Source organism: Pelecanus crispus, chromosome 3, assembly GCF_030463565.1.
Source record: "Pelecanus crispus isolate bPelCri1 chromosome 3, bPelCri1.pri, whole genome shotgun sequence".
NCBI classification, from domain to species: Eukaryota; Metazoa; Chordata; class Aves; order Pelecaniformes; family Pelecanidae; genus Pelecanus; species Pelecanus crispus.
In genome coordinates this window covers 22604409-22621232 of record NC_134645.1, presented here as the reverse complement: position 1 = coordinate 22621232, position 16824 = coordinate 22604409, and the positions used below count along the sequence as shown (strand labels likewise).

Here is a 16824-nt window from a genome sequence, read left to right as displayed (position 1 = left end):
GGCAGCATACTGACATAATGCTACAGCATTGGTCAGCAGGACAGACAACAAAATTCCTGATCCCTTTGATATCCAGATAGATTGTCATATACATCCCAACATAATATTTTGACTTTAAAATGCCTGTGTGTTATGCGTACCATGTGCATATGATGTTATTGGAATACTTGAGCTATATTAACAATGCAAACTGAACACAGAAAATTTAGTCACCACCTTGCTACATCATGTGTACTTTATTGCCTTGTTAGATAAAGCTGCCCCTTGGCAGCCTTTCCCATCATCTTTGTTTTATTAATGAGTAGTTTTGCCTTGCATTTTGAAACAGGCCATTCCTCTTCTGGCAGACCATGCTTTCTGGGGATGCTAATGCTGGTTGTGTATGAGATAAGTGATGACTCTCAACATGGGAAAGATGTGTAAGTAATTTATGAATTAAAGCCTTTTATAGGCTATTCAACAAACACATTCAACTGGATTAGAATGAGATTATCCAGTTACGTATTTTAAAAGAAATTCTTTTCTTTTTACTTGCATTTACGGAAGTAGTCCAGCCCAGGGTCTCTTTCACCATAAAATGGTGACAAAAAGGAAATTCTGTTGGGTTGTTTCTGCTATTCTCTTCTGTTTAACCCTTTCAGGGTTTAGAGCGTCTATTTCATTTTGATAGTGGACATGATGGTGAAGTGGAAAAATTTTGGTGTGCTTCAGCATAGCAAGTCTGTAGTTATGAGACACTTCACTGGGATGTTTGAGTTTTTCCTCTGGTTCTGAGGACAAGATTAAAGACTGTGTGTGAAATACGGTGCCTTTTGATGTTACTGGACAAACACCTATTGACTTCAGTAGGTCCAAGCCATTGCTCTGTCTACATACGTGCTTTAGAACTTGATTTATGATAATGAAATTTGGTTATTTTCAAAGAAAATATATAAAACTCACCTAACTAGTATAGCATTTTGTCTTTTACTTTATTTGTGAAATTAATCATAATGCTTTCATTCTGCTTTAACCAAAGGCAAGATTGGAGGCAGTATAGCCAAAATCTAACTCAGGTGAGGTTATCTCTGCCTTTACTTTTGAAGAGATTCTCAGAAAATAAAAGCTTGGAAATGTTGCTGCCTAAATTAGTCAGCTTTGTTGGGGAGTTTTTCAAAGACACATAACCCCTGCCAAAATCCATTTGCCGAATAGCTTACAGTAAATAGGTAGATTGGAGTCATCTTGTAAACAACTTCATGTATGTAGTCCAAGAATTGCAGTAGAAGAGAGTTTAATTTTCTCTGGGTTTTTTTTCCACTTAGGTTAGTAACAAGATTAGGCAGAGTAAGAAAACAAATGTATGACTTTATTGGAAACTTGCTAATGTTTGATTTTTATGCCCTTTAACACAATTACTATGTTAAGTGTTGGCTGGCAGAACAAATGGAAGGAATATGTGTATTATCAATACTTCTAATGATTTTTCCTCCTATCCCTCTTTCAGGGTAAAATTGCATTTAAAGCGTATTTTGTGCAGTTTCCATTTTTAGTTGCAAAAAACAATTTAAACACTAGTCTGATAAAGAAGATTATGAGTTTATTTTGATGCCATACAACCGCAAGGGTGTCACTTGTGTGCTTAGCAGATCTTGGGAGGCATTTCCCTTGACTTCCAGTGCACCTGTCAGTCTTAAATAGTCAAATCTGTGACATCTGAACACTGCGGTGCTGCTCGTTTAGGATGTCTGTGTGAAAGCTAGGGAAGTGTGGACTGAGATCTTTATTGCTGGTACCCATTTCTCAACAGTGGACTGGACTGAATCACAGGGTCTGTTGGAAGATTAATTATTTTGATTCAAATTTAATTGCTTAGTCTCATCATGATGCTATTGTAAATCAAGTGGATTTTAATGGAAAACAAGTTGTTTCTCAGTTCTCTGTTTATTCTTTAGTTTCATAATTTTCTCTGCCCACTATTTTCATCATTGATACTTCTTCACTTTCCGCTTGTGCTGTTGAATTCTTTCACCTGTGTTGATCTCTCATCCATCTCAAAACTCCAGATTTTTCTCTTGTCCACACCATTTGTTTCCACATTGCCTTTTCCTTGTGACATACTAAATTATTCTCCTCTGTAAAAGTCGAGACAGTGTCCGTCTGCTACAGAGCTCCTTTGCTGCCAATATATCTCATTGAACTGAGTTGTTGATTCTTTATTCTGTGTTGCATCGTTTCATCTTTTACTACTTCTCTCTCTGAAGAACATTCCTATTCATGTTGGAGATCATCTTTCTTTACTCTGGTGTTCATTCTAGGATCGTTATCAAACCTTTGTCTTCCTTTCCTCAGCTCTCCAAGCAGTCCAGATCCGCCCTGTCCTTTCTCCTTTAGTTTGTTGTGGCTTCCTATTGTTGCCTTAGCTCATTTGTCACATTCTCTGTTAAAGGGTTTGAAGGTCCCTGCAAAGTTTGGAGGAGTAGTTAAAAGTAGTTGCAGTAGTTGATAATGGCAAACTTCTAACAGGATAGTGGTGATCTGAGTCTCTTTGAGATGTGAGACAGGTAGAAAAAGTAGGAGCGGAGATGACGCAGTACGTATGAAAACCTCTGTGCTTGAATTGCGTGATTTACCAGTGCGCGCTCCGCAAGGTGCAGCGCACAGTAGATGACGACTTCTTTTGCAAGGTCACCCTTGTAGTAAGAGTGACTGTTTCCAGAAAAGACACTTTCAAATGGGAATATCCCAAAGCTTAACCACGTAAGTATCTTGTGTTCTTGTGGATGTTGAGTGCTGAGCATTTCAGCTCTTTTGGAAAATCAAAGCATTCTTGTCCATATGCGGTGAGGAAGTAAGACTTGCAGACCTGACCCTTTCCTTTTATCACGGCCAATGCGAGGCCTTCACAAATTGGGCAGTTGCCTGGGACATGGCAAAACAGCCCTGAGGGTGTCCTGAGGTGTCCTCAGGGCTCCTTCCTATCCGGCTGGAACGGACTGCGAGTCCCACTCCCTCGGTTCCACCGCTCCGAGAGGTCCGCAGTGCCACCGCGGCACAGGCTCTCCCTCGTTCTCCCTTGAAAAACATACACGAAGCGTCCAGCGTCAGGCAGATCCCATGTTGCTGTCGGGAAAGGAGTAAGAAGGCGGCGACGCGCTCTCCCCGCCGGTGTCTTTCACCAGCAGCCCCCCCTTCTCTCCCTCTGCCATTAGCCCACATTCTCTTCCTGCCCAGCCCTCCGCTGCTGCCTCATCTCCTTTACAGGGGCCGCCGCCAGATCTGCTGGCAGCCGCAGCTTCTTGGCCGCTGCTTTCGGCGAGCGAGCCGAGAGCGCCGAGGCGGCGGAGGCGGAGGGCTGCCGTGCGGCGGAGCGGCGGCGGAGCGGCGGCGGCACCTTTGACGTGCCCGTCCCCCACGTGACGGCCGCTCCATTGCGGGGAGGGAGCCGAGCTGCCGCCGCTCCGGCAGAGCAGGGCAGAGCCGCAGCCTCGGCGGCGGCGGCGGCGGCGGCGGCTCCCGCGGCAGCGCCTCCGCCCGCAGTGCGTGCGAGTGTGCGTGTGCGTGTGTGTGTGATGAGCGATCGCCGCGTCCCTCCGCCCGCCGCCGGCTGACAGCGACCGCGCGGGGCGCGCCAGGAGGAGGCGAGGAGCCGCGGCCAGCGCGCAGTGACCTTGGCCCAGGAGGTAACCGAGCCGGGCGGGCAGCCGCGCTCCGCGCCCCCCGCGCCCCCGCCCCGTCCCGCCCCGCCCCGGGGGAGGCCGGGGCGCCGCCGGCAGCCGCCCCGGGCGCCGCCGCTGTCCGCGGTGCTGAAGCCGCGGGCGCCGCGCCGGGCTCCGCGCCGCGCCGGGCTCCGCGCCGCGCCGGGCTCCGCGCCGCGCCGGGCTCCGCTCCGCGCCGGGCTCGCCGGTTCTCCCGGCCATTTGCCGCCGAGAGGCGCGCTCCCGCCGACGGGCGCCGCGGGGGCAGGGCAGGGCAGGGCAGGGCCAGCCGGCGCTGTGGCCGAGGTGCGGGGGGCAGGGGAGGGCTTCGGAGGTGAGCGTCGGGAGCGGAGCTCAGCCCCCCGGGCTCTCCGCAGCCGGCGGTGCGGTCTGCAGATGGAGCACATTCTTACACCTGCGTGCAAAGCCGGAGCTACGGCGCGATCCGAGCCCTTGCTTAGTGCAGCTCCCGTGTGAGCGGGGGGAGGGCGGGGAGGAGACGGGGCTGGCGGCGGAGCCGGTGTCTTGCGGTGAAGTACGATGAAAGTAGGTGAAAGCAACCGGGAAGGTTTTCTGGCTTGTTTCGTCCTTTCCCTCCCCCCCGTCACCTGCTTCCCTCCCCCGGCATCCGTGTAAGAGCACACACGTGCTGGTGAATTAAAGAGAAGTTCAACGCGCCTGCTTTGCTTTTTTGCGCGTTTGCGGGTCGTGAAAGTTGCCATGGCCCGGGCCGTGAGGAGAGGGCACTGCTGAACACCCCGTCGTGGGCCGAGTCCGTCCTCCCAAAAGTGGGTGCGGAGTATCCCTTGGTGAAGCCTGTGCAGGGGAGGAAGGAGCGCTTTGTGAGGAGGCGTCTGCATGATATGGTGGTTAGTGGTATGTCAGGGAGCTATTCGGAGTGACAATTCATTAACGTCTAAATTAGATTAACATATTACATTCATTATTTACAGGCAAAAGAGAGTAATGCCAGTAAATGGTAAATTAGCAGCTTTGCTCCAATGTAAATATCTGTTGGAGTATGAGCGTACGCTGATTCTGAGAACGTGTTGGTAGAAAGTCAGGTCCGCTAATCATCAGGGAAGGACGGGGGAGACCTGAGGTGATGCCTTACTGAAACCGCTTTTACCTTTTACAGCGCAACGTTCAAAAGCGGATCAAATTTGCGGGACATGGCACAAGGAAATAATTATGGGCAAAGCAGCAATGGGGTGGCTGATGAATCCCCAAACATGCTGGTGTACAGAAAGGTAAGCCTTTGTGTTTTTCAAAAGCTGAGGAAGGGGCTTCAGGAACCGGTGAAGTCCTGGACTCTTGCCTAGCAAGTGCAGCCATTATTTTTGCCGTTTCTCTCCAATTTCATGAATAGAAATTCTGCTGCTGTGCCTTGCGTTGAATGGAGCAGTCTGATTTCAGAACATGATCACCTGCCGCTAATTTGGAATGCCTTGTGCCTGTTGACGTTTGTGCTGCCTAATGCAGTTTAAAATGGCATGTGCAAAGTAGATCTATATTCCAGGTATTACTAATGACTCCTGTTCTGAGAAATGACTGGATCTGTTGTTTTAAATGGTAAAATACACATACGTGTCAACTTCGCATCCTGCTCACAAGCAGTTGGTTTTCAATTTGAAATACTTGATGTATTTCGTTCACTTTCTGCATTGATACATATGATATGTGATGGTGGTGATGTGCCAGAGGCTGGAACGTGTTTTGACTTCAAGTGTTCGCTTGTAAAATCTATTTGTAAAATGAATTCATAGATTTTAAAGCTAAATATTAACTGTATAATACAATATTTTGTATTTCTGTCTCTGGGCAAAGATTTTCAGAGTGCAGGGAAGTCAGAACCATTAACTTATTTCATATGAGGGGAAAAACTGATTAAAGATATTACTTATCTGCCATCGCCACAACTTAAAAAAAAAAAAATACATACACTCCAGGGATTCTCTCTGGGAAGGATTTCTAATATAGTTATTCTAATAGCATCAATATACAAATTTCCAGACATTGAACTCCAGTAGTGGGGCTTATTTAGCCCACTGTGCTTTTATGTAAGTGACAGTAGATGCTTGGCGATTTTGAGGTGCATTTAAATATTTTTTTTTTTATAAAGCTTTAATTGCATTTATAAAAAAAAACAAAATAAATTCTAATAAGAATGGAGAAAAATAACTTTGTTGTCACAAAGTGAAATGCATAATTATGCAACTACTTGTTTATTCCTAGAACACAGTGCTTTCTAACTTGTTTGTGGTTGGTTTTATCAGGTGGGGAAAAAAAAAAAATCAGTATTTTTACTTTGTTAGAGGCATTGACTTTTCTTTTTGCAAGTTAGCTGTAATATAAAGCATCTGATATATACTCAGTTTAGTCTTTGAGGTGAACTGAGGTGTCATCAGTAACTGTGGTAAGTGTTATTTTCCCAGAAATTAAAAAATAGTCTCAAACTGAAGTCTGATGCATGCTTTTTTCTCTTCCTATTTTCAGATATGTTGCTGATTTCAGTTGGTTTGTCGTATTTGCTATTTTGAAAAATTAGGCTCTTTGTACATAAGTGAATGAATTTATGAACTTAACCTTACTTATCCATCTATGTAAGAATGCACATCTAGGAAAGTATGGGGTTACCTTGCCATTAACACCACAAGTGTGTTTAAAAATGCAATTGTATGCAAGAATTTATAGGTGAAAATATCCTGCATATATTAAAAGCAATATAGCAAAGCTTATATGGTTCTTTATAGGTTTTTGGTCTTTCTAAACAGAATGTTTCCACATTTGTACTTCCACACTGAGAAAGAAGTCTTTTCTCAATTTATTTAGTACATGGAGGAGGAGCACAGAGAAACTGTGTCTCTTCTCCCATGGTGACTTTGTCTGAGGAACTGGTCAAGCTTGTGACCCATTATATTTAGTGTGACCTCATGTCAAAATTTAACATTGCCCCTGAGCAGCCTCCAGGTTGCAATGGAACTGCTGAGGCAAGTGATGAGAATCCTGGTGATGCAGGGGGAAATTTGGAAATGGGGAGCAGGGATAGAACACAAAACCTCAGGTGTATGCTCAGCAAATCAAAACATCAAACACCCTTTCAGTTCTCTGTAAATCAGAAGTAAAGGGATGATGTCAGTTTGTGTCTTCCAGTGTAGCAGTGGTCCTTCCCTTGTTGTCACTGAAGTGCAAGTGTTGCGTCAAGTATTAAACTTCCGAAGAACGCTGACCTTCTACAGCATTACCTGCCATATTTATTTTTGTACATGTCAACTTATTTTTGTAGCATGGTGAATCAAAAGATCATTTAAGATTGTGTGCACTGGTGTTAGAGTACAGAGGGAAAACTAAGTAGTCCTTTCTTCAGGAGTATTCAAGGAATAGGCAATGAAATAATAGATAATTTCTAAAAAGTCACCTGCCTTTTTCTGCAGTATGATATTGCTGTAATCAAATGTGTTATAAATTCTGTGTCTAGAACATAAGAGGAGGATAGTTGGGTGGAAATCATTTCACTTCAGAATATCTCATCTCTGAATATAATTCTTTAATAGCAACATCTAAATCACAGCATTCCTTGTAATACATTTGAAAACACAATACTTCTCTGTCTGTCATTGTGTTGGAAATGAAAGCACTGTGCAGAGTGAACAAAGAACTAGATCTGCCAGCTTCATGAAGGACTTTTTTTTTTTGGCCAACTGGAAAAGTATTAATAGTTGTCAGAAAAAAATGCAGATGTGCTATTGGCTGGCTTCAGAAGGAAACTGAATTTGAAGCCTTATATTTTAAATAACGTTGCTGAAATCCACAAATGTGGAAATGCATTCTTCCAGTAGTTTATAAAACACCAACACATGCAATAGCACACATTTTGTGATACGTGTACCTGCAAGGAACAGATGGGACATCTCTTACTACTTGTGTTAACGAAGAACTAAAATTTGGCCATGCTGAATGAAGACCATTACTTTGGCTATAAAACAGAATTTTGTAATCTGGTAATTCTGCTCGTCTGTCTAACTTTCAGACATAGTCTGAACTAAGTATGTTCTAAACTACATGGAGTTACAGCCCTGGTTTTCCTGAATCCTGATTCTGTCAGGAGCATTTTATAGAAAATTCTATACAGAATGAAGTTCTGGTGTTTACATATTCAGTATTTGAGGCTTGAATCATTATAGAATCATTATTGCACTTTAAGTAAATTGCAAACTCTTGACAAAAAAGGCTGGTTTTCTACTTTTTTAAAATGTATTTGGTTTGTGATTGGTTACTTGTTTGAAGGGTTGAAGAAAGATGGATTATCAAATTGCAATCCAGAGTAATACAGAGTGTAGGTAGCCTGTTATTCTCATAGCAGCTTGTATTCATAGACAAAGAAGGGTTTCGTTGTGCTTTGCTTTCAGATATGAATTTTTTTTTTTAAAATCAGCATAGGATAATTAAATATTCAGTGCATACATAACTTAGAATGACGGAAAAGACAGCAGCACAGATAAATAGTTCCTTATATCACTTTACACTGCCTTTTAAGATGCTTGTGTCAGTGTTTTTATGCCTGGAGGAATACTTTTTATTTTAATAGAGTATCAGCTGCATTATTCTTTTTGGCTATCAGCCTAATTATAAAGCAATGACATGTGACACATCGTTGGTACTGACATACCTTGGAAAAAGTCCTGAATTTTACTGCTAGTAGCCTGAGGCAAACATGAAAAATGTAAAACCCCTGCTTTTACTTCCTCTCCAACACCGTCCATTCCAGTCAGCAATTAAAAGAGATAAGACACTAGAATCCATAGTATTTTAACATCACAAGTTGCTCATACTGAAATCTCGGATTTCAGCAACACTGACTTACTGCTGCAAGCTAGGTCTTAAAAGAAGAAACTTGAGATGTAATATAAGGCCCATAACTGTGCAGCTTTTCTAAGTTTCAGAGCCTGACCTGCCTTTTTTTTTTTTTTTTTTTTAATCTCATGCATGGCACAAATAATTAAAAGAGTAAGAGTTGTCTTTGAGGAACTTCCATTTTAGACCTACTGCTGGTCCTTCTAAACCTTTGTTTATCTTTCTGGTCTGTGCTTTGCTTACTTTTTTAGTCATATGCTGCAAGGACTAGGAGTCCTAATTTGTAAGTTTAATGGTTATTGTATTGCTGTCTGAACTAGCTTCATTTGAGAGATGATAGCTTTGTTTTGTAGCAATAAGATTAGCCTTGTCTGAATAGTAATATTCTTGTGACTGAGACTTTGATTCTCTACCTTCTTCACTGCCCCGAGTGTTAAAATAGCTTTTGCCAGAGCTGATTAGAATTACTAACAGTTGGGGCTTTCAGTGCTGTAATGAAGCTAATGAGGTGTTTGTTCTGTTCTTGTGACAATTGTTGAAGGTCATATATGCCAGTACTCATTTATAGCAAGAGCTGAATTTGTAATCTCAAGCCACTTCTTAGTTTACCATGATCTGATACTCTTCATAGAAACTACACCTCCAAAGTGTGATAATTAGCAAATGTTGTTGTGAAGGAGCCATGCAGTGATGACATTTGAGGAAATAGTGACCACCATCTTCTAATAACCATTCTCCTCTCCTCTGCTCATACCAGAGATGACTTCCAGTGTAGCATGCAGATAATACTGTGTTCTCATGTGGCTTTTATCAACTGCTCCTGTAAAAAAGATTGTTGGAAGAAAATTATATCACAGATAACTGTATTCCTTAGAGTCTGTGAGACTAGGGAAGGAAATGATAGACTGTGAGACTAGGGAAGGAAATGATAGGTGGGATTTTTCTAAGTGCTGTCACTCACTTTGATAAGGGAAAGGTTACTCTGATACCTTTCTGAATATGCCATCACAACCTATGGAGGCATCTTGCTCACAGTGTAAACTACTGAGATTGTTACTACGTTGCTAATGCCAGGGTACTGTAAGGTACTAGAGATGCTGGTCTTGTTTCTGTTCCAACACTTATCATTATAGAATTGACAGAGAAAGGTCCACATTTGTGGACCTCAGGAATTCCAGCTGTGGAAAGAACAGAATTTACCTCCCTATCCAGTATGAATGTTATGAGGATGTTGTTGTAGTTCCAGAGTAGTTGGTTGATAGTGAAGTAAGCTATTACACAGGTAATACTTAAAGGGCAGAAACTTAATACTGAAGGACAGAATAGTTGCTAGATGCTGTGGAGTGCCTTTCATGTGGTGAGACTGCATGTTTCCCTGTACGCTCTCACCCTCATGTTTTGTATCTGCCCCCTGTGCAGTCATTCACTTTGATGCTGTATTCTCTCCTGGAATGGTTATTGTTAGTACTAGGTGTAGCATGCATGTTTTGGCATCATTTGTGGTAAGACCAGTCTAAAGGATTTGATTGTCTTCACAACTATACAGAACCACTGAAAATGCCAAGAAAACCTGATTAAAAATATGTCTGTTGGAGTCTGCAGGTGGCTAGATCTGCAAGAGGGGCACCTGCCCTGCATATTTGCTTTGGTGATTCCTGCTGGTATTTTCCATCCTTTCTGTTCTCCTCTTTCTTCCACTAGGTGTAGAAATGGATCAAGTGATACTGCAGTGAGAGGTTTACTGCTGCTTACTGTTCTGAGCTTGATGTGCTCAGATCACTGGCATTACTGTCAAATGCAAAAACCCCACAGAATTCTGTGCCACCATGTTACTTCTTTTCTCCATCCTACATGTGCTGTCTGAAAACTGTATGTGCCTGTTTTGATTGTGCATTGTCATTTTCAGTTTCTCTGCTTCTTTCCTTTGGAGCAGTCTACGTTTGTAGCTATGGAAACAATGATGCTATTGATGGTGATGTGCAATATAGAGTCAGAAATTGTTTGTCTTGGAGTTTTGAGTTTTGTTTTCTTTTACTTCAGACTTACAACATTCTTTGTGGACTGCAGGAATTTTTATAGTAACCTCTATCATATGATAACATTTGACAAATTCCCACCAAAGCTGATATGAACTATAATGAGGCCACACTGACATACTTGCATGTAAATACAACTTGTTAAAATGTGGCTATCTTCCCAATTCAGGAATCACAAACCAATTGAAGCATAGTTGTAATTTTTAGTATAGGAAGCACTACACCAGCTTCTTCAAATCAGTCTGTAAAAGCTGCTAAAAGAGAAGAAATTGAGCTTATGAATTCCATTTACAAATCTAAATCCCAGGTCAAGCCTAGAAAGAACAGAATAAAGTCACCAGCAGAATATGTTTAATTGCTTTTTACATGCTATAAAACTTTTCAGACAAAGTGTTGGAGGAAGGAAAAACTACAGATATATAATAATATAGTGTGAACAGTAGCTGGTTTTCAACTGTCTCTCTAAAACAATACAGCTTTTACAAAAGAGATGCATATAATCATTCTCTGTGTTACAGATAGGTAAACTGAGGCATGACAGTGACATGTCAGAGCAGTGCAAAAGTCAAAAATCCTTTTTTTTGGTAAAATAGAGCAAACTATTTTCTACAGAAGAAGGAGCCAGTAGCGCTGAGCTTGCAAAATACTACCTGGAATGGCTTCCTTTTGTTTTTTTTTTAGATGGAAACAGATTGCGGTAGTAGGGGGGAGAAGTTGGAAATGTAGGAGGATACCTTTTGTCCACTTTAATCAAGGCAAGAAAAGTCTGGATTTTAATAGAGGTAATGTGAACCTTACAAAAATGAGTAAGGAAAGAAAAGTTTGAGGGTGGGATTAGGAGGAGGAGGAAAAGATTAACCACTTTAGAAAAATATCTTCAAATGAAATTTTGAGATGATGGTGCAGTGAAGAAAAAGTACATGCACAATTTTCCATGGCAGAGGGATCAGCCAAGAATTTTGATTTTTGGTCTTGATTGCCACCAGCTATAAAAAAAAGTTGGCGATAAAAAGGTTGAGCTAGTTATTAAAGTATGTGTTGGTTATAACAGTAACTGGAATAGATATAGCGGGAATGAGGTTGGCTGGGAAGCAACCGGAGACATTAGTCCTTGGAGCTGAACTGTCTGGGAAGCAGAGTTGGGAACTGTAGCTTCATCTGGAGAGTGAGAACTGCCTGGGGTTAGAGCAGGAGAGCAGGCTGGCCAAGAAATGGAGCTGTAGGAGCAGGTATAGGAGCATTTCATAAAGCCATTGTAACTGTCAGTGAAGCTTTTACTAGATAACACACAGACTTCTTAACCGACAGGGATGGGCACTTGGCATTTGGACTCTTTAGCCCCCTAAAATTTGGGGCCTGTTTTGTGCTTGTGTGTGTATATCTATGTTTGAAAGCTTCCTTTGTCAGATGCCGCTATGGATCTCTCTCAATTTGTTTGTAATACTCTGTGTATCTGTGTATGAGAAGACAGCTTTATGGGCTGAGTTTCAAGGATGCTGCTTCGTCTGTGAATGTGATCAGGGCATCAAAAGCCGGAGACATCACTCTTGCTTTTTCTTACTGTTGTTACCTCAAATATACCTCTGGCTAAAAGTTTATTGCTGATGAATAGCAACTGGAGAGATGACACCGTAATGTATGTTTTATCCATATTTTTCCAATGAAGATGCCCATTTTTTCAAGATTTTTATAATAGTGCTATTTCTACTCAATTGAGGACATCTTTGATAGCCATTAAATGAAATTTGAGGTGTATTAGATCCACAGTGTCATTCAAACGAGAAATCATTTTGGGGAAGTCTCTCAGAATTTATCATGTTGTATTCATATCAAAGATGTGCTGGTTTAATTCCAAAAATACTTAAGCAAGAGCTGAATAGACCCCGAGGACCATCCAGATAGAAATTTATCTATCGGAGTGAAATCATCATTCTCCTGGCATTCTTGTACCATTTTTATCAAAACCGGGTAAAATGCGAATTTTGAAGCTGTATTAACTCTTCTGCATCACTTCTGCTGGAGTTGTGTGTTTGCTTTCTTCTTCTTTGACCTGTGCTGAATCCTGTTTGACTAACATAGTGTGAAGTTCTAGGGAGGAAAGATTGTGCCACAGAGGAAGAGATAGCAAACACAGAGGATCTCTTCACAATGCAATTCAGACGTACAAGGGTTATCTAGCTGAAAGTGAAAATTGCTCCCTATAACACCAAAAGATTTTTTTTTTCTTTCTGTTCCACTTATTCTTGATGACGTAGGTGGTTGTATAATCTGAATGTACATGTATGTACATGCATATGGACCTACAGTATTTCAGTAGTCTAATCTAACAAACGGATTGGCAGTTATAAATATCCTCTCAGCAGTGCAGAATCCTGCTGCCGTGGGACAAGCAGTGGGGTGGGTCTGCTTTCACAGTAGAGTCTGTGGGGTCAGGACTCTTACTGGCATGTCACTTTTGTGGCTGTTATGTTTTTCTGACCGTTCTTTCTTGTTGATTAAGTAGCAATCCACAGTGGAAAAAAAAAAAAGGAAAATATACATACAGCCCCCATGGAATTTATTTTGGAAGGAATATTATGCCAGCCAGGGTCACTTTTATTGTAATCTGATTATTGATTCATAATTGATCATAAGTGAATAAACACAAACAACAGGTTGTATTAGAGGGCATTTAAATATAAAATAGTTTTTGACAATATCTCATGTATATGCTGTAACACTATTGTACTTTGTCTTCCACATTGTAAAAATTAATTGCACTGAAGTATGTCGAATAGTTGTTATTTAAAAGCGCCCTAAATTCTTGTGGAAAACCACAGTTTTTCTGATCTACTTTTATATCAGGATGAATAAGCAGTTTACTGAATGCCTTTTGAAAGAAAGACATATTAGTGCTTCTTAACACCTACACTTCTCTGAAGTACAGACTGTAAGAGGTATTAATCTTCTGTGAGCTAGATTCTGCCCTCAGATGTAGATTCATGGTGTCTCTTCATATCAGCAGGAGCCATACAATTGCATTTGATATAGAATCAATATCAACAAGAACAACAACAAGGCTTAATAATAAACCCTAAAAGTTACACAAACTTGAGGCAGGTATTTTATGATAAGAATTCTCTTTATGTTGTACGCTTTTGTCTCTATGGAGGAGAACATTTAGAGCATTTCATGGCTGTACCACAAAATCCCTGATGTTGGCATGTTTAGTGCTGCAGGCATGTGTGATCTGAAGAATAAGTTCAAAATTGTAAATCAGGATGGCTTCTTAATAGCAAATGGTGAAAACTTAGTGTATGAATAATGCAGGGCTATACTAAGATTTCTGTATGGCTTGAGTAGCTTATTTTAGCTGTGTCATCTGTAAAATAGGTGGTCTGCAGTATAATTAAACTCATCTTAGTGAAATTCTGTGAAGATCAACTGTTGACTTTGTACAGAGTACCTTTTATCAAAGTACTACATTAGATGGTAAAGTACTATGGTCACGGGAATGCAGTTTTAGACAATTAGAATACTATAAACAAGAGTTCTACCCAGCTGCTCACAGTATTACTAGCTTTCAAATGTCTCAGTTTTTTTTAAGAGTTACTAAGCAACGACAAATCTCATTCAAGTCAGTAGGAGCTAAAGGTTTTTAGTACCTTTTCATAAATCATGTCTATTACTCCGTGGAATCATCACACTACCTGAATGAAATGTTTAGATTCTAGCTCCTGTGGTCTGGAGGGAACACCGGTGTCCGTCAGAGTAGAAGAGCCGTACTAACGCCCAGTAAAGTTAATGCATTGGTTTGTGTCATGGTTTAACCCCAGCCAGAAACTAAGCACCACGCCGCCACTGCTCGCTCACTCCCCCTGCCCTGGTGGGATGAGGGAGAGAATCGGAAGCGTAAGAGTGAGGAAAAACTCCTGGGTTGAGATAAGAACAGTTTAATAATTGAAATAAAATTAAGTAAAATACTAATAGTAATACTAATAACAATATAATAATAATAGTAATAATAATCTACAAAGCAAGTGATGCACAATGCAATTGCTCACCACCCACCAACCGATGCCCAGCCAGTCCCTGAGCAGCGATTGCTGCTCCCCGGCCAACTGCCTGCAGTTTATATACTGAACATGACCTCATATGGTATGGAATAGCCCTTTGGTCAGTTTGGGTCAGCTGTCCTGGCTGTGCCCCCTCCCACTTTCTTGTGCACCTGGCAGAGCATGGGAAGCTGAAAAGTCCTTGACTGGCATAAGCAGTACTTAACAACAAGTAAAACATCAGTGTGTTATCAGCATTCTTCTCATACTAAATCCAAAACACAGCACTATGCCTGCTACTAGGAAGAAAATTAACTCTATCCTAGCCAAAGCCAGGACAGTTTGGTTTCCAGGAGAGGAGAAATATGTTTGGCTTGTTTAAAACAGGGATAAATGATACAGTGCTTTATCTGTGCTCATTTCTTAGAAACCTGTAGTACGAGAATAGTATCTCTGCTATAGGAAAATCTTTTAAGTTTAAACAACTGTTCTGTTTTACAGACAATTGTGACCTGAAGCACTTAGGTTCATTTATAGTGGAAAAAAAAATAGTTCTGATCTTTCTTTCTCTTTACCATCAACTCCAATTCTATAGCATTACTTTTGGATGTTGAAGTTCATGTTCAGCTGTTTACTAAACATACTGACCTGTTCTTGTAATGAAGTAGTGTTTGTATCTCATTTTGAGGTGCATTCAGAAGAAAGGTTTGTGGGCATGTTCTATTTATATAGTTGTGTTTGTATTTTTCTGTGTTGATGCATCTGTAGCTGTCACGCCATTAACCTTTTAACAGAAATTTTGGTACATAGTTGGTCAGGCAGGCCATAGCCAATGCTATTGCCTCTGGGATGTCTTTTGGTTTACATTTTTTTTTTTCTGTCTAGAAATTGAGGGCTAACTTGGATTCCAGGACACTGGACTTGACAGTCCTTTCTAGTTCCATATTCCAAAGTCTAGGAGCTCTCACTATAAATTAAGGAAAATAAGACACGTTGTACAGGTATAAACGTGTAACTGTAGATTCTTCTCCTGAAGGTTCTACCTTTTCTTCCAACTCACTGATGTCAGTTATCTAAATGAAGACAAACACAGATGCTGAGATGTCAGTTGATGTTGTCTGGAAGGTTGTTAGCACAGGACTTTGACTTGCCATCCTTTTTTTTTTTTTTAAATGTGTTGAAGAACTATACTTCTTGCTTCCCCTTCAAACAGGCATTCTACCTTTTGTGTCCTGTGAAATAGTTTCTTTAAGTAGAGCATTTTATGGGGATTATTCTTGGTCGCTCGTGGCAATCTTAAAGGACATGGAGTAGGTTCAAGGACAAAAAGCTGCATGTGAGGCACTGAAAGAAAAAGATTTAACGTCACATCATCTGTCATCTGCAATATGTTTGTCTTCCCATGAGCTGTACCACCAATAGCTCTGCCTGGTGAATATGGCCAGGTAAGCCGGGTTGAATGAGACCACCAGGATTGTTCAGGTGCTTCTGGAAACGGTGCCGGAGATCACTAGGTGGTGCTCTTCCCTGTGGGTAGTGAACAAACATCCCACAGGGCTGCTGAGAGGGATTCTTTTGAAGAAGGAATGAATGCTGGTCTCATCAACAGTGTCTTCCATGCTAGGTGTTGATGTTGGTGTCCTGGTCAAATTGTTGATCAAGTCTTTTGGCAGTGGTTTGAATTCATTGATGCGCATTCTGCAGTTTCCAGGGTGGGAAGCCACTAGTGTCATCATGTGTTCATCAGCCAGCCTAAACACTGCTGTTTGTTGCCTGCACTCGTGTTATGCAAAGGAGGCTGCTGGGTTTAGCGTTCTCTTGGCAAACTGAAAAGATAACTTCTGTGCGTAAAATTTACAATCTAAGTATAAAACAAGAGATGGTGAAGTGATCTGGGGACACTAGTCAGACGAGGCTGAGACTAGATAATTTCAATTTTTTCCCTCAATGCATGGAATGGTCTTTGCATCACCTTCAAAACAGTATTTGAGGATCACCAAAACAGAAGAGAAGCTTGCTACAAATTCAGTCATTCACATGATTTGGTCCAAATGTCAGTGTTTTTGTTCTTTGTTATCCTGACAGGCCTTAGCAAGAGGAAATATGTTTCTGTATGTTCTCACTTTTCTCCCCTAGCCCACCTTTTTGACCTCTTTATATAATCCATATAGACATGGTAAATGGATTTTAGCTGAGTAGTCCACAGTTGACATGAATATATTA

At 41.3% G+C, this 16824-nt stretch overlaps 1 protein-coding gene across 8 annotated transcripts in view; it reads left to right on the top strand.

Annotated features, from left to right (window-relative positions):
• Window positions 1-382: 382 nt before the first annotated feature.
• The window catches only part of RGS7 (regulator of G protein signaling 7), a 269855-nt gene continuing 253413 nt past the window's right edge, over window positions 383-16824 (top strand). For 7 of the 8 annotated variants that reach the window (XM_075706597.1, XM_075706600.1, XM_075706604.1 and 4 more), the window contains exon 1: window positions 4850-4927. In XM_075706597.1, coding sequence (XP_075562712.1) covers window positions 4850-4927 — 78 coding nt within the window. Of the gene's footprint in view, window positions 418-4815; window positions 4928-16824 lie in introns of those variants that run through there. The other variant, XM_075706596.1, reaches the window with a different exon arrangement.